This window comes from Vipera ursinii, assembly GCF_947247035.1.
Source record: "Vipera ursinii genome assembly, chromosome: 2".
In the NCBI taxonomy this organism is placed as follows: Eukaryota; Metazoa; Chordata; class Lepidosauria; order Squamata; family Viperidae; genus Vipera; species Vipera ursinii.
In genome coordinates this window covers 127,237,219-127,255,418 of record NC_139513.1, presented here as the reverse complement: position 1 = coordinate 127,255,418, position 18,200 = coordinate 127,237,219, and the positions used below count along the sequence as shown (strand labels likewise).

General features: G+C 41.0%; 1 protein-coding gene across 1 annotated transcript in view; it reads right to left on the bottom strand.

Annotated features, from left to right (window-relative positions):
* RPTOR (regulatory associated protein of MTOR complex 1) overlaps nt 1-18,200 on the bottom strand; it is a 438,767-nt gene that overhangs the window by 90,582 nt on the left and 329,985 nt on the right. The window contains exon 21 of the mRNA XM_083354435.1: nt 16,372-16,490. Coding sequence (XP_083210561.1) covers nt 16,372-16,490 — 119 coding nt within the window. The remainder of the gene's footprint in view (nt 1-16,371; nt 16,491-18,200) is intronic.

Here is an 18,200-nt window from a genome sequence, read left to right as displayed (position 1 = left end):
AGAAGGCGTATAGCCATGAAGTTTCTGATGCAGGAAAATCTTCACTTATAGGAATCTATCTCAGCAGTTGTATTAAAAATGGTGTAAAAAGTAATCAACAAGACATTTGGGAACCTGTAGAAATACATAGCATAAACAGAAGACAACCTTCCAAGAGAATCTGCATCTGCTCTTTACACCCAGTGCTGCTGAGGACACACAAAGAGCACTTATTATTTCTCCTCAAGCACTCACCTGGCTGCATGGGCCTTGAAAATGGCTTGTTTCTTTTGATATCTCCAAATACTAGATGATTTTATTTTAAAAAATGCACTATGCCATCAGAAAAGAAAGAAAGAGTTGTCTTTCCCCCACTCTAAGTATGTTATGGCCTTGAGAGGATGAATAGTTAGTAAATGTGCAGTAATACAGCACTAGCTCTAGCTAAAGTAGTAAGAAAAGTTACTGCTTGCAAAAGTTATATCTGGAGGTCAAACTGACTTTGTCTTCTGAAAAGCCAATCGTGGAATTCCTTGGCAAAAAGTTCTAGGTTTATTTATTATTATTATTTTTCTTAATCAGCTTTCTTCTGTTAAGACCATACATTCAATCATAAAACGTAAGATAATTTGATTATCTTCTATGGCTGTAAAAAAAAGGGTTTCTTCCCCATCTAATTATTTTAAGCAGCTTAAAATGCCAGCTCATTTTTAAATAACTAGCAAATTATACTAGTGTTAGCTATTTCCTCTACTCTTTTTGATTCAAAGTCAGCTATGAAAGATTCTAGTTATATTAACTTATGCAGACCATAATCTAGCAGCTGGGTAAAATTTAGCAAATCTACTTTTGTAAAGTAAGTGAGAAAAAGAAATTTATCTCTTTAAACTCCCCATTGACAGAAAGCACAACAGTTCTTGTTGTTCTGCCAACCAATCTCTAATTATGGCCCTGGTACAAAGTAGGCATTCTAGGGGGGTTCTTGCTCTTCTGAATCTAAACCTTCCCATGGTCCCTTAACATGCAGCCAGAATGGAGTTATAAGGGGAGGAAAATAATACTTACTTGAAGCTGATGCATTTAGTTTCCCTCAAATCCCTTGAAATGGAGATAGCGGTTGGATCATCATATCTCTGGGACAAAAAGGGGTTAATTCCCAGCTCATGTATATTCATGAGGAGAAAGTAAAATGAAGGGTTAGTTTGCTAATACCTCCTGACAAACGTGCATTCCAGCATGACAGAAATTTCTGTCAGGCAGCTTTCTATTATCTAGCTCCATTAAGGATGCAATTTGTAATACTGTACCCTTCTTCTATGTACTTACTTAACCTTCTTGCAACTATTAACCAGCACAAGAGAATATCCAAAACTAAATCTACAATGTCAGGATAGTTAGGAAAAGTTTGGGCTAAAAGACATTATTAAATCAAAACATGATAAAGGATACATACGGGGTGTATATATATATATATATATATATATATATATATATATATATATATATATATATATATATATATATGTATGTATGTATGTGGATCCTTGGTTTTTCGGGTTTTTCCCCGCGTAGAATTAAAGGTGTAGGCGCAACGTTTCGACGGAATCCCATCCGTCATCATCAGGCTTCTGCTTCCTACTTCTGGGAGAAGCATGTGGCTCTTGCTCTTTGTTCCTCTTTTTTAAACTGCCAGAGGGGGTGTGTTCTGTGGAGGTGTGCTCTGATTGGGTAGGGGACCAAGTGTGTTCTGATTGGGTGGGAGTGTGTTTTGAATGGTGGGGGTGTTCTGATTGGGTGGGGGTGTGTTCTGAGTGGATGGGCTGGTCTCAGCTGCCAGCTCCAGAACTGAGCTGGTGAGTTGTGCTGCTTTTGTTCGGCTTCGTGTTTGTGGTGGTGCCATGTTTTTATAGTGGGTGTCAGTTTGCTTATTGTGTGGTTTGGAGGGGTTTAAAGTGGCTGATGTTGCAGCTGTAGTTAGGTTTCTGTTTTGTGGTTGTGTGTCTTTATCGTTGTGGGTTCGGATTTGCTTTTTGAATGGTTGTGTGGTGGTGATGTCATGTGATGTTATCATGAGTTTGGGTCTGGTATCATTCTTGGTGGTTGGGCTTCGTCTGTCAATCAAGGCGGGTTTCCAAATGGCTGGTAGACGAGAGGTATCATCTCGTTTATTCATGCTGTGGGGGCGTTTTTCTATCTCAATGGCTTCTCTGATTATTCTGTTGTTAAAATGTTCAATTTTGGCGATAGTTTTGGTTTTTTTAAAATCAATTTCATGTCCCGTGGCTTCAAAGTGTTGGACCAGGGATGAAGTTTGTTCTCCCTTTCTGAGTGAGTTTTTGTGCTCTTCAATGCGTGCACTTATTCTTCTGTTGGTCTGTCCGATGTATGTGGTGGGGCAGGTGGTGCATGGGATTTCGTATACTCCTTGGTTTTCTAACCCAATTATGTCCTTGGGGTTTCTTAGGATGGTGGATATTTTTCTGTCTGTGTAGAATGCTGTTTTGATGTTGTGTTTTTGGAGGACCTTGCTGATTCTGTCTGTGGTCCCTTTTAAGTATGGGAGGAGGGCTTTGCCATTTTCTTGTTCTCTGTCTTGGGTTTTTGTGGGTGTCTCTCTTTGGATTAAGTTGGTAATCGTGTTTCTTTGGAATCCATTGGCTGTTAGTACATTAGTGAGAGTGTGTAGTTCGGTTTTTAGGTGTTGTTCGTCAGCTAGGTGTTTTGTTCTGGAGATGAGTGTCTTGGCTACGGAGTTGATCTGTGCTGGGTGGTGGTGTGAGAGTGCGTTCAGATAGCGGTTTGTGTGTGTTTTTTTATGGTAGATAGTGTGTCCTAGGGAGCCGTTGGATTTCTTGTAGACTAAGACATCAAGGAAGGGAAGTTGATTGTTAGCTTCTGTTTCCATGGTGAATTGTATTTTGGGGTGTAGGCTATTGAGGTGTATGAGGAAGTCATCCAGTTTTTCTTTGCCGTGTGGCCAGATTACGAAGGTGTCATCTACGTATCTGAGCCAGAGTTTGGGTTTGTGGTTGGATTTTTCCAGAGCGAGGGTTTCAAAGTGTTCCATGTAGAGGTTTGCGATGACAGGTGAGAGGGGTGATCCCATGGGTGCTCCTTCCATTTGTTTGTATCTTTGTCCATTGTAGATGAAGTATGTGTTAGATAGGCAGTGGTTGGTCAGATCTAGGATGTGTTTTGGGGGGTTGTATTTATTTAGGATAGCTGTCAAGGCTTCTTTGATTGGTACTTGGGTGAAGAGGGATACAACATCGAAGCTCACAAGTAGGTCCCAGGGCTGTAAGTTTAGTTTACTTATGATCTCTATGAATTGGAATGAGTTTTGTACGTGTGAGGTGATGGAATTTGCATAAGGCTGTAGTTGTTTGGCAAGAAATTTGGCTAGATTTTGTAGAGGTGAGCCTATGGAGCTGACTATGGGTCTGAGTGGGGTTCCTTCTTTGTGTATCTTGGGCAGACCATAGAGCTTAGGACATCTGGATGATTTTTCTCTGGGAATGATTGTTTTCTGGATCTCTTCACTGATGGGTGTGGCTTTTATTTTTGATTTTGTGGTTTTTTCCAGGTAGGTGGTGGGATCTGTCTTGAGGAGTTTGTATGTGGAGTCTCGGAGTAGGTTGGATAATTTGGTATGGTAGTCAGATGAGTTCATTACCACCGTGGCGTTGCCTTTGTCTGCTGGCAGAATGATTATGCTGGTGTCATTTTTTAGGTTAAGTAGTGCTGTCTGTTCCTCTTTGGGTAAGTTGCTTTTGGGTGGTTTGCTGGTGCAGAGGATGTTGGTAACTTCGAGTCTGATTTTGTTGGCATCATCAGGGTTAATTTTGGTCAGGCTGGATTCGACTCCGCATATAATGGTTTCCGTGGGAATGTGTTTGGGAGTGACTGCAAAATTAAATCCTTTAGACAGGACGTTGGTTTCGGCTATGGTGAGAATCCTATCTGAGATGTTGTGCACAGTTTGTTTCATGTGTTGCTGTGGGAGAGGAGGGGTTTGTTTCTGGCGTTCCTTTAGTCTTCGGAGTTTATTGGTGTGTGTGTCTGTTTTGTAGGCAGTCTCTGTTTCAGCTCTCCAGACAGCGATTTGTTTGAATTTGTCCCAAAGTGTGGGGTGGATCTTGTTGCTGAGTTTGAGGTGAAGTGTGAGGAGGTCTCTGTTGATTCGGTCCAAGAGGAATCTTTTTGTGTGGAGTTCGTTTCTGATTAGGGCCAGTTCTGTTCTTATCAGGATGCGTTTGATGGCTGCAGAGTTGGAGTGGAATTTCAATTGGAAGGATGTGGGGATTAAATTTTGGTCTCGGCAGTTGCGTAGGAATGTGAGGTCACACAGGATGGAAGCTCTTCGTACTTCGAGTTTTTCGTAGGTCTTGGTTAGCTGGTAGATTTCCTCCCCGTAGAGGTAAGATATTTGTTTTCTGAGGTTTTCGCGGGTGCCTGTATGTGGATCCTTGGTTTTTCGGGTTTTTCCCCGCGTAGAATTAAAGGTGTAGGCGCAACGTTTCGACGGAATCCCATCCGTCATCATCAGGCTTCTGCTTCCTACTTCTGGGAGAAGCATGTGGCTCTTGCTCTTTGTTCCTCTTTTTTAAACTGCCAGAGGGGGTGTGTTCTGTGGAGGTGTGCTCTGATTGGGTAGGGGACCAAGTGTGTTCTGATTGGGTGGGAGTGTGTTTTGAATGGTGGGGGTGTTCTGATTGGGTGGGGGTGTGTTCTGAGTGGATGGGCTGGTCTCAGCTGCCAGCTCCAGAACTGAGCTGGTGAGTTGTGCTGCTTTTGTTCGGCTTCGTGTTTGTGGTGGTGCCATGTTTTTATAGTGGGTGTCAGTTTGCTTATTGTGTGGTTTGGAGGGGTTTAAAGTGGCTGATGTTGCAGCTGTAGTTAGGTTTCTGTTTTGTGGTTGTGTGTCTTTATCGTTGTGGGTTCGGATTTGCTTTTTGAATGGTTGTGTGGTGGTGATGTCATGTGATGTTATCATGAGTTTGGGTCTGGTATCATTCTTGGTGGTTGGGCTTCGTCTGTCAATCAAGGCGGGTTTCCAAATGGCTGGTAGACGAGAGGTATCATCTCGTTTATTCATGCTGTGGGGGCGTTTTTCTATCTCAATGGCTTCTCTGATTATTCTGTTGTTAAAATGTTCAATTTTGGCGATAGTTTTGGTTTTTTTAAAATCAATTTCATGTCCCGTGGCTTCAAAGTGTTGGACCAGGGATGAAGTTTGTTCTCCCTTTCTGAGTGAGTTTTTGTGCTCTTCAATGCGTGCACTTATTCTTCTGTTGGTCTGTCCGATGTATGTGGTGGGGCAGGTGGTGCATGGGATTTCGTATACTCCTTGGTTTTCTAACCCAATTATGTCCTTGGGGTTTCTTAGGATGGTGGATATTTTTCTGTCTGTGTAGAATGCTGTTTTGATGTTGTGTTTTTGGAGGACCTTGCTGATTCTGTCTGTGGTCCCTTTTAAGTATGGGAGGAGGGCTTTGCCATTTTCTTGTTCTCTGTCTTGGGTTTTTGTGGGTGTCTCTCTTTGGATTAAGTTGGTAATCGTGTTTCTTTGGAATCCATTGGCTGTTAGTACATTAGTGAGAGTGTGTAGTTCGGTTTTTAGGTGTTGTTCGTCAGCTAGGTGTTTTGTTCTGGAGATGAGTGTCTTGGCTACGGAGTTGATCTGTGCTGGGTGGTGGTGTGAGAGTGCGTTCAGATAGCGGTTTGTGTGTGTTTTTTTATGGTAGATAGTGTGTCCTAGGGAGCCGTTGGATTTCTTGTAGACTAAGACATCAAGGAAGGGAAGTTGATTGTTAGCTTCTGTTTCCATGGTGAATTGTATTTTGGGGTGTAGGCTATTGAGGTGTATGAGGAAGTCATCCAGTTTTTCTTTGCCGTGTGGCCAGATTACGAAGGTGTCATCTACGTATCTGAGCCAGAGTTTGGGTTTGTGGTTGGATTTTTCCAGAGCGAGGGTTTCAAAGTGTTCCATGTAGAGGTTTGCGATGACAGGTGAGAGGGGTGATCCCATGGGTGCTCCTTCCATTTGTTTGTATCTTTGTCCATTGTAGATGAAGTATGTGTTAGATAGGCAGTGGTTGGTCAGATCTAGGATGTGTTTTGGGGGGTTGTATTTATTTAGGATAGCTGTCAAGGCTTCTTTGATTGGTACTTGGGTGAAGAGGGATACAACATCGAAGCTCACAAGTAGGTCCCAGGGCTGTAAGTTTAGTTTACTTATGATCTCTATGAATTGGAATGAGTTTTGTACGTGTGAGGTGATGGAATTTGCATAAGGCTGTAGTTGTTTGGCAAGAAATTTGGCTAGATTTTGTAGAGGTGAGCCTATGGAGCTGACTATGGGTCTGAGTGGGGTTCCTTCTTTGTGTATCTTGGGCAGACCATAGAGCTTAGGACATCTGGATGATTTTTCTCTGGGAATGATTGTTTTCTGGATCTCTTCACTGATGGGTGTGGCTTTTATTTTTGATTTTGTGGTTTTTTCCAGGTAGGTGGTGGGATCTGTCTTGAGGAGTTTGTATGTGGAGTCTCGGAGTAGGTTGGATAATTTGGTATGGTAGTCAGATGAGTTCATTACCACCGTGGCGTTGCCTTTGTCTGCTGGCAGAATGATTATGCTGGTGTCATTTTTTAGGTTAAGTAGTGCTGTCTGTTCCTCTTTGGGTAAGTTGCTTTTGGGTGGTTTGCTGGTGCAGAGGATGTTGGTAACTTCGAGTCTGATTTTGTTGGCATCATCAGGGTTAATTTTGGTCAGGCTGGATTCGACTCCGCATATAATGGTTTCCGTGGGAATGTGTTTGGGAGTGACTGCAAAATTAAATCCTTTAGACAGGACGTTGGTTTCGGCTATGGTGAGAATCCTATCTGAGATGTTGTGCACAGTTTGTTTCATGTGTTGCTGTGGGAGAGGAGGGGTTTGTTTCTGGCGTTCCTTTAGTCTTCGGAGTTTATTGGTGTGTGTGTCTGTTTTGTAGGCAGTCTCTGTTTCAGCTCTCCAGACAGCGATTTGTTTGAATTTGTCCCAAAGTGTGGGGTGGATCTTGTTGCTGAGTTTGAGGTGAAGTGTGAGGAGGTCTCTGTTGATTCGGTCCAAGAGGAATCTTTTTGTGTGGAGTTCGTTTCTGATTAGGGCCAGTTCTGTTCTTATCAGGATGCGTTTGATGGCTGCAGAGTTGGAGTGGAATTTCAATTGGAAGGATGTGGGGATTAAATTTTGGTCTCGGCAGTTGCGTAGGAATGTGAGGTCACACAGGATGGAAGCTCTTCGTACTTCGAGTTTTTCGTAGGTCTTGGTTAGCTGGTAGATTTCCTCCCCGTAGAGGTAAGATATTTGTTTTCTGAGGTTTTCGCGGGTGCCTGTATGTGGATCCTTGGTTTTTCGGGTTTTTCCCCGCGTAGAATTAAAGGTGTAGGCGCAACGTTTCGACGGAATCCCATCCGTCATCATCAGGCTTCTGCTTCCTACTTCTGGGAGAAGCATGTGGCTCTTGCTCTTTGTTCCTCTTTTTTAAACTGCCAGAGGGGGTGTGTTCTGTGGAGGTGTGCTCTGATTGGGTAGGGGACCAAGTGTGTTCTGATTGGGTGGGAGTGTGTTTTGAATGGTGGGGGTGTTCTGATTGGGTGGGGGTGTGTTCTGAGTGGATGGGCTGGTCTCAGCTGCCAGCTCCAGAACTGAGCTGGTGAGTTGTGCTGCTTTTGTTCGGCTTCGTGTTTGTGGTGGTGCCATGTTTTTATAGTGGGTGTCAGTTTGCTTATTGTGTGGTTTGGAGGGGTTTAAAGTGGCTGATGTTGCAGCTGTAGTTAGGTTTCTGTTTTGTGGTTGTGCCTCGTTATCATTGTGGGTTCGGATTTGCTTTTTGAATGGTTGTGTGGTGGTGATGTCATGTGGTGTTATCATGAGTTTGGGTCTATCGTTCTTGGTGGTTGGGACTCGTCTGTCAATCAAGGCGGGTTTCCAAATGGTTGGTAGGCGAGAGGTATCATCTCGTTTGTTTATGCTGTGGGGGCGTTTTTCTATCTCAATGGCTTCTCTGATTATTCTGTTGTTAAAATGTTCAATTTTGGCGATAGTTTTGGTTTTTTTAAAATCAATTTCATGTCCTGTGGCTTCAAAGTGTTGGACCAGGGATGAAGTTTGTTCTCCTTTTCTGAGTGAGTTTTTGTGCTCTTCAATGCGTGCACTTATTCTTCTGTTGGTCTGTCCGATGTATGTGGTGGGGCAGGTGGTGCATGGGATTTCGTATACTCCTTGGTTTTCTAAGCCAATTATGTCCTTGGGGTTTCTTAGGATGGTGGATATTTTTCTGTCTGTGTAGAATGCTGTTTTGATGTTGTGTTTTTGGAGGACCTTACTGATTCTGTCTGTGGTCCCTTTTACGTATGGGAGGAGGGCTTTGCCATTTTCTTGTTCTCTGTCTTGGGTTTTTGTGGGTGTCTCTCTTCGGATTAAGTTGGTAATCGTGTTTCTTTGGAATCCATTCGCTGTTAGTACATTAGTGAGAGTGTGTAGTTCGGTTTTTTGGTGTTGTTCGTCAGCTAGGTGTTTTGTTCTGGAGATGAGTGTCTTGGCTACGGAGTTGATCTGTGCTGGGTGGTGGAGTGAGAGTGCGTTCAGATAGCGGTTTGTGTGTGTTTTTTTATGGTAGATAGTGTGTCCTAGGGAGCCGTTGCATTTCTTGTAGACTAAGACATCAAGGAAGGGAAGTTGATTGTTAGCTTCTGTTTCCATAGTGAATTGTATTTTGGGGTGTAGGCTATTGAGGTGTGTGAGGAAGTCATCCAGTTTTTCTTTGCCGTGTGGCCAGATTACGAAGGTGTCATCTACGTATCTGAGCCAGAGTTTGGTTTGTGGTTGGATTTTTCTAGAGCGAGGGTTTCAAAGTGTTCCATGTAGAGGTTTGCAATGACTGGTGAAAGGGGTGATCCCATGGGTGCTCCTTCCATTTGTTTGTATCTTTGTCCATTGTAGATGAAGTATGTGTTAGATAGGCAGTGGTTGGTCAGATCTAGGATGTGTTTTGGGGGGTTGTATTTATTTAGGATAGCTGTCAAGGCTTCTTTGATTGGCACTTGGGTGAAGAGGGATACGACATCGAAGCTCACAAGTAGGTCACAGGGCTGTAAGTTTAGTTTACTTATGATCTCTATGAATTGGAATGAATCTTGTACGTGTGAGGTGATGGAATTTGCGTAAGGCTGTAGTTGTTTGGCAAGAAATTTGGCTAGATTTTGTAGAGGTGAGCCTATGGAGCTGACTATGGGTCTGAGTGGGGTTCCTTCTTTGTGTATCTTGGGCAGACCATAGAGCTTAGGACATCTGGATGATTTTTCTCTGGGAATGATTGTTTTCTGGATCTCTTCACTGATGGGGGTGGCTTTTATTTTGGATTTTGTGGTTTTTTCCAGGTAGGTGGTGGGATCTGTCTTGAGGAGTTTGTATGTGGAGTCTCGGAGTAGGTTGGATAATTTGGTATGGTAGTCAGATGAGTTCATTACCACCGTGGCGTTGCCTTTGTCTGCTGGCAGAATGATTATGCTGGTGTCATTTTTTAGGTTAAGTAGTGCTGTCTGTTCCTCTTTGGGTAAGTTGCTTTTGGGTGGTTTGCTGGTGCAGAGGATGTTGGTCACTTCGAGTCTGATTTTGTTGGCGTCATCAGGGTTAATTTTGGTCAGGCTGGATTCGACTCCGCATATAATGGTTTCCGTGGGAATGTGTTTGGGAGTGACTGCAAAATTAAATCCTTTAGACAGGACGTTGGTTTCGGCTTTGGTGAGAATCCTATCTGAGATGTTGTGCACAGTTTGTTTCATGTGTTGCTGTGAGAGAGGAGGGGTTTGTTTCTGGCGTTCCTTTAGTCTTCGGAGTTTATTGGTGTGTGTGTCTGTTTTGTAGGCAGTCTCTGTTTCAGTGCCTACATGCAGAGTCGAATAATTGGCTTAGAAAACCAAGGAGTATACGAAATCCCATGCACCACCTGCCCCACCACATACATCGGACAGACCAACAGAAGAATAAGTGCACACATTGAAGAGCACAAAAACTCACTCAGAAAAGGAGAACAAACTTCATCCCTGGTCCAACACTTTGAAGCCACGGGACATGAAATTGATTTTAAAAAAACCAAAACTATCGCCAAAATTGAACATTTTAACAACAGAATAATCAGAGAAGCCAATGAGATAGAAAAACGCCCCCACAGCATAAACAAACGAGATGATACCTCTCGCCTACCAACCATTTGGAAACCCGCCTTGATTGACAGACGAGTCCCAACCACCAAGAACGATAGACCCAAACTCATGATAACACCACATGACATCACCACCACACAACCATTCAAAAAGCAAATCCGAACCCACAATGATAACGAGGCACAACCACAAAACAGAAACCTAACTACAGCTGCAACATCAGCCACTTTAAACCCCTCCAAACCACACAATAAGCAAACTGACACCCACTATAAAAACATGGCACCACCACAAACACGAAGCCGAACAAAAGCAGCACAACTCACCAGCTCAGGTCTAAGGCTGGCAGCTGAGACCAGCCCATCCACTCAAAACACACCCCCACCCAATCAGAACACACTTACTCCCCCACCCAATCAGAGCACACCACCCACAGAACACACCCCCTCTGGCAGTTTAAAAAAGAGGAACAAACAGCCACATGCTTCTCCCAGAAGAAGGAAGCAGAAGCCACCAGCCTGATGATGACGGATGGGATTCCGTCGAAACGTCGCCCCTACACCTTTAGTTCTATGCAGGGAAAAACCATATATAATGTGTGTGTGTGTGTGTGTGTGTGTATATATATATATATATATATATATATATATATATATATATATATATATATATATATATATATATATATATATATATATATATATATATATATATGCAATAAGCAACCCTGGTTCTAACAATGATTTGGTACACAATTTATCATCTAAGACGCTTTCTTACAAACAACTCGAATTGTTACAACGTGATGCAGGTTACAACCTAATGGATGTGCGCACTGTGGACTTTGTGGCAACCTTTGAATCAGCTATCCAACAAGTGAATATTAATGAAGAGACCAGGGGCTCTATCAGGCACCGCATCACAAGCCTACTTATGACTCATACTGTAGACGCTGCCAAACATTATCAGTTACTGAAAAAGAAGCCCTAAAGCAAAATATCCACCATCCTCCCAGCTGAAAAAGGCAGAGCAACAGTCGTAATGGACCAACCTGATTATATCCACAAAGCTCTCACACTGCTCAATGACACCAGCGCCTATTGGACTGTCAAAAGACCCTATGACAACCCTCAGGAACCAAATTTCCAAGGTACTGGATAGATTAAAACGGCAAGGGAAAATAGGGGAGGAGGTTTTAAGAACTATGTGCCCCAAAGACGCGCCTACTGCCAGATTTTATGGACTCCCCAAGATCCATAAGGAAGGAGCTCCCCTAAGACCTATCATGTCGTTTAGGGGAACTCCAACCTCGGGGCTGGCCAAATGGCAATATGGCAGGTTAAGATATCTAGTAATGAACAATGACACCACTGTGAACTCCTCTAGTGAATTTTTAGAGAAAATTAGATCCGTCAGCATAGAGGAGGGGGAGATCATGGTTTCCTATGATGTCACCTCCCTTTTCACCTCAATTCCACAAGATTTAGCACTTGCTGTAATTGGGGACCGCTTGCAACAGCAGGGAGCGAGGCAGCATCAAGATTCACTTAGCAATGAAGATCTGCTTCAGCTTACGTCCCTATGCCTGAAAACGTTTTTTACGTTTCAAGGCACCATTTATGAACAGGTGAAGGGCACCCCTATGGGGTCCCTCATGTCTGGTGTCATTGCAGAGGCAGTCCTGCAACAGTTAGAGACCCGGGTGATGTCCATGTATTGCCCCAAGTATTGGGTGAGATATGTGGACAACACGAAAGTAATCACCCCACAACCCACAAGGCCAGCTGTATTAGGACCATCTTTAGACATATAGACACGCATTGCAGCACAAATAAGGCAAAAAGGGAAGAAAGACGCCACCTTTATCGTGTCTGCAGAAACAACGGGTACTCATCTAACTTCATCAGACAACACAGCAGGCCAGGTGAACCTACCTGCCATGAATGTGAAAATGCCTTAACATCACGGATAACACTGCCTTATATCCACAGTGTATCTGAGGCCACAGCACGCATACTAGCCCCTCACAAGGTCGGTGTTGCCCACAGACCTGATCGGACTTTACAAGCTTGTGTCACGTGCCCTAAAGATCCACTCCCAAATGAAGAAAAATCTTTGGTCGTGTACAAGATGTCATGCCAGAATTGCAATTGCAATTACATTGGGGAGACAGCAAAACGACTGAGGACTAGGGTGCATGAACATAAGCTCGCTATTAGAAGACAAGAACAACATTCACAGGTGTGGGCACACATGGCTACACACAACCACGTCTTTAATCTAACAGAGACCGAGGTAATTGCCAGTGACAACACTAAAGGCGGCCGCTTGTTTAAGGAAGCTTGGTTTTCAAACCACTCCTCTATCAACCAGCACATAGACCTCCCCCCTGCATACCAGGCACTAAGGAATTGGGAAGAGGAACGATGTGCGCGATATGAAGGCAAACAGCGCAAGCATTCACAGAATGCCTCATTGTATCAAAATCAAGATTGCACCAACACACAACCACCCTGCAATGTAGAACACAGGGAAGAAGAGCAACAACCAGTTAGGACCTCTGGTATGAGAACACGAGCAAACAGATACCCAGAGACAACTACATCCCCCAAAAACGGATGCGCAACAACTCAAAGAAATACGGCCGACCTCAACAAACAGACCGGTGACGCGCTCCATGAACAGAGTGCAGACACCAGCAGTATAAACACGATCTCCCCACCCCACCCCAGCGTTTCCATCCTGACGACATTGGCAGTTAGCCAACGAAAGCTTGATCTTTTAGCAATAAAAACTGTTTTAGCTTTTCTTATCCCATCCCAGTGTTTGTTTAGTTTGTTAATTTTAACATGCCTGGGATTCGCATTTTTAATCTTATCAAGCTATACACACACACACACACACAGACACGAAATTAAAATAAGCTGCATAGAAAATATAAACTTTGAAATAGCAACTACAAATACAATATTTCTATGTAATCTATATAATGAACCCAAGCAAATAAAATGTTTTCCTTTTAGATCTAGATGTAACTAAATCTCTTGGTTCTCAATACATTCTCTGTGAAGGTAACTAGATTTCACTAATAGGTACCTTGTGCTGGAAACACAAGGATGTATTCTGATTTTAATAAAACCATCGCCAGCTTTGTTTCTTCACTCTTCCTTGAGTTTTCCCAACCAGTATTATCTATCCTTCCATCCATCAGCATAGCTTTGATATGTATGTATGCATACATGTATGTATGTATGTATGTAGGGATGTATATGTGTCTATATGCATTCAACTTTTCATATTAAAAACATGAAGTTGATGACTGTGGCAAAGGGACCAATGAGTATACTGGTTCTTTGATATTCAGATAAGAATAGGGTGAGAGATCACTCAAGTGTGGACAGCTGTACCCCCTGAGGAGGTCACAGAAAAGCTGTTTTTCCCAGGCTTGGACACTGAGAGACAACTGGATTAGCTATCTTGCTAGCTACCGTAGTGGAGACTTTTAAAGGGAAGTTAACTTTGCAAATCTCACTTTCTAATCACTTTCAAAAAATTCTCATTAGCTTATTAGAGGCCCTCAGAATGACAAATGTGAAAATACCAGGTGAATCTGCCTTTAATCCTGAACAAAAGGAAAGTTTATAAGTTATATAAGTTTAACTATATATAACATAAGAGCTGTGGGGGCATAGTGGTTAGAAAGTAGTACTGCAGGCTTATTCTGCTGACTGTCAACTGCCAGCAGTTTGATTCTGACCGGCTCAAAGTTGACTCAGCCTTCCATCCTTCCAAGGTCGGTAAAATGAGGACCCAGATTGTTGGGCGCAATATGCTGACTCTGTAAACCACTTAGAGAGGGCTATAAAGCACTGTGAAGAGGTATATACATCTAAGTGTTATAAGCCTAAGAATTTAAAGAATCTGAACTAAACGACAAAAAATATATATCAGATTTTGTTCTTAGAAAGTTATAAGGCTGACTAAGTATCCAAAATTGGAATATTGAAAAATAAGCTGTTTGTACTTTATAATTAATTGCAAAATCTTTGTAAAAATTTTGGAATTAATTATAAAGTACAAACAGCTTCTTGTGGGAAGTAGATCACATCTGGTTATTACAAAACAAAACATGGATTAAAAAATCATGATTTTAAAAACTGTACACTAGAAGAGACAAAAGATTTTAGGTAAAGATATACAGGCCTTCAAAATGATTATGGCAATAAAAATATTGAAGGAGACTTTTGAAGATTTTTATACATTTTCTTTCTTTATTATATTCTTTTCTGTTTCTTCTCTACAAACCTGGGTTTAAATATTAAATTCACTGTCAATTAAGCACTTCAGTTATGTACACAACAATGACAGTTCAGAGAAACACTCTAATAACACCTAAGCAGAAGTTGGTGATATTTTCAGATATTTTATGGTCTGCTGCCAATTACAAAATAAAGAAAAACTTACAAGAAACCCCAAATCACACAAAACATTGATGATCTCATTCTTGAAATCTTATATAAAAGCTTTAAAACATTTTGATTGTTTCCCCATTTTTTACATTTTAGAAACACGACCCAGTCATGTTTCTAAAACCCATTTAGAGTGAAAAACTGAATAAATCCTTTCCTAAAAAAACCTTTGCTAAAACAGACTGATGGTTTTTTCACTCAGTGGTGCTAATAACTATCACACAGCAATTGTGACTTCCATATTTCTTCCATATTAATTTATGGGACACAGTTGTTCAAATACTTTTTTAATATAGGATAACATTCATATATTCATCAAATACTTAGCTTTCTACTGCTTCCCTCTTTCAGCTAGGCTATACTGTATCATTTTTCCTATTATCTTCTTTATAAAGCTGGAAAAATGCATAATGCTTTCTGGATACAGTCCAGAAATTCTTATGCTGGCAGAAAACATCAATTATCAGCAGGGTAAAAGACTCACTGAATAAGTATGCCACATGTAAAACTTCACAATTTATTTATCCAACATAATGATATAAAAGCCCAAAGAAAAGGAAACAGAGAAAATGAGTAGCAACTAAATAATTAGAGACTGTTGAAATACTTGGCCATAAAGTACCTTATTCCACTGCTATTTGCCAAAACTCATATTTTGTGGTTACTCTCTCCTGTATCAGTCTGCCAATTTCAAGGCCACCAAATCTTGAGCTGTCAAACATTTGACAGTCATACAGTATCGCTATTTAAGTGTCTGTATAACTTCTATGAATTTTCTTTATGAAAAGAGGGAGCAAGGTTATTTATTTAATTAAAAAGTTGAGTTCCACAAAAATAAGGTACCAATGAAAACATAAATATAGGGCTTGGAAGCTAATTTCCTACAGGAATATGGTCCCCCAATCTTATTTGGTGCATGATTCCCATCAAAAAATTTTAATGATCTGCAAGGCTTATAAGATTAGTGAGGTAGTCTAGGGTGGATAGTTGCTTACTCTGTGTGTTTGGGGGAAGGAAAGAGCCCAAGTAACAGGAGGATATAAACCCAAACTATATTTTAAACATATTATAATATGGATATTATTGTATAATTTTATATTTTTTTTATTATTTTCCTTTCTCCCCTGGTGCCTCTAGCCAATGTAGACTACTAACTTTTTGAAGAGAATAAAACTTTTTTTTTAGTCCATGACTCTATGTTGAAGGCAGAATACAGAGAGGCCTCGATTTATGACCCCAATGGAGCCCAAAATTTACACTGCTAAGCATGGCAATTGTTACAAACTTTTTGCTATGGTCCTTAAGTGAATCACTACAGTTGTTAAGTGAAACATGCGGCTGTTAAGTGAATCTGGTTTCCCCCATTGACTTGCTGGTCGGAAGCTGCCTAGAAAGGTTGCAAATGACAACCCCAGAACCCCAGGAAGCAACAATCATTGTAAATATGTGCCAATTGCCAAGCATCTAAAGTTTGATCACATGACTGTGGGAATGCTTATAAGTATGAGAACTGGTCATAAGTCACTTTTTTTCTCAATGCCATTGTAACTTTCAACAGTCATTAAGTGGAGGTTTTTAAATTAAGAATTACCTGCATGAATGCAAAGACACAGCTAACTGAACAAATTTATTGAAAATATCCTATCACAAATTATATGACAAACTCACTAACTGATAAAATAACACTCACCCCACCCCACCCCCTCAAATTTACCTTGTAAGCAATGCTGTTCAACACTTTCATAGCCAGGTCTGAAACATCAGGGTATGGATCAGCAGCCAAGTGTAAGAGAACTCTCCAAATTTGGGTATAAATACTATTGAAAGACACCCCTGGAAACAAAGAGGAATAAAGCAAGAAAATATGTCTGAGTGAAATCCAGTTGCCAAATTGTCATTTTATATGATGATCTCAGGATAGTGACAATATATCAGACAATTGTAAATAAACAAAAATAAGATCATGCTGCTATTAATATGCAGAGTGCTTTGTAACATGTTATGGGCTGAGCTAAGTGCTTAACTCACAAAGGTAGATTTAGAGTAGTCTACCTTTGATTATCAATGCATCAGTGGTCTAATTCTTACATAATCACACAATTATATGATAAACCAATGATTGTTTTGTTTTTGATGTAGGGTGACTTCCTGCAATGATAGTATTGCAATATATGCAGACCAGGTTAGTACAGCTTGTTCAACAGAATGGTGGTTTTTAAAAATCTAGGCCTGCTGTTAAAGGTTAACCACAGTATTATTTGCATGGAAAATCAAGAATTTGAAGATGAATATAAATTAGGTAAAGGTTCCCCCGCACACGCGTGCTAGTTGTTTCCAACTCTAGGGGCTGATGCTCATCTCCGTTTCAAAGCCGAAGAGCCAGCGCTTGTCTGAGGACGTCTCCATGGTCATGTGACTGGCATGACTAAACGCCAAAGGCGCACGGAATGCTGTTACCTTCCCACCGTAGTGGTCCCTATTTTTCTACTTGCATTTTTACGTGCTTTCGAACTGCTAGGTTGGCAGAAGCTGAGACGAGTAACAGGCGCTCACTCTTGTTACGCGGAACTCGGGATTCGACCTGCCAAACTGCCGACCGTCTGATCGACAAGCTCAGCGTCCTAACCCACTGAGCCACCAAGTCCCTTGGATATAAATTACTGAAGCTCAAATCTGAGAAAGCTACTTCAGTATTTTTGTTTCTTTTGCTGTGTCCCTCTGTTGTAAAAAAATTAACAGATTAGATTATTTTAGGGCATCTAAATAAGATCAGAAACTATACATATTCTTTCTTATCCCAAGATAATCATGCAAACAAGCCCTAAATATGGTGATCCTCAACAGCAGCCAACAAAATCCTTATTAAGTTTGCCTAATTCAAACTTAAAGCCTCTTTATTCCCCCATGAAGCCATTGTTTGCGATAATATGTTTTTTAATTTAACTATGCATTCTATGTGAAGAGGAAATTTGCCAGCATTCAAATTAATTTGATAATTTGGAGTTCTATTTTTAACAGAAGGAGAAATATTTTTATCCACCTTTTTTACATGTTTATTTTGAATGATTCTAGGTGTTTCATTTCTCTTTTTTTCCAAGCAAAATAAACAAATTTCTCACCTTTCCTCATAACTAACTTTTGTTACAGGCATGCAATTATTTGTGTAACTTTTCCTAGCTCTGGAATATGCACTGACCAAATGTAGTCAGGTAATGGATTTAGACTAAGGCAATTGAATTATACTTTCTCATTTTGATCTTATCACTAAGCCACATTATTAACAATGCCAAGGGAAACCTGTATAATCCTGCAGTAAATGAAATTAAAATCTAGCCATTTAAAATCTAGTGATATCTTGAAAACTAACACATTTATGTCATAAACTTTAGTGAATTAGTCTATTGTATCTGATACATTAAATGTAATCCTAAACTACAAATATATAAGTACCTGGGGAAAGATAAATTGTAAATAGTCAGAAAGGAAATCTTATTACTGCGGCCATTTACAATATGGTTTAACAGTAACAGAGCCACTGGATCA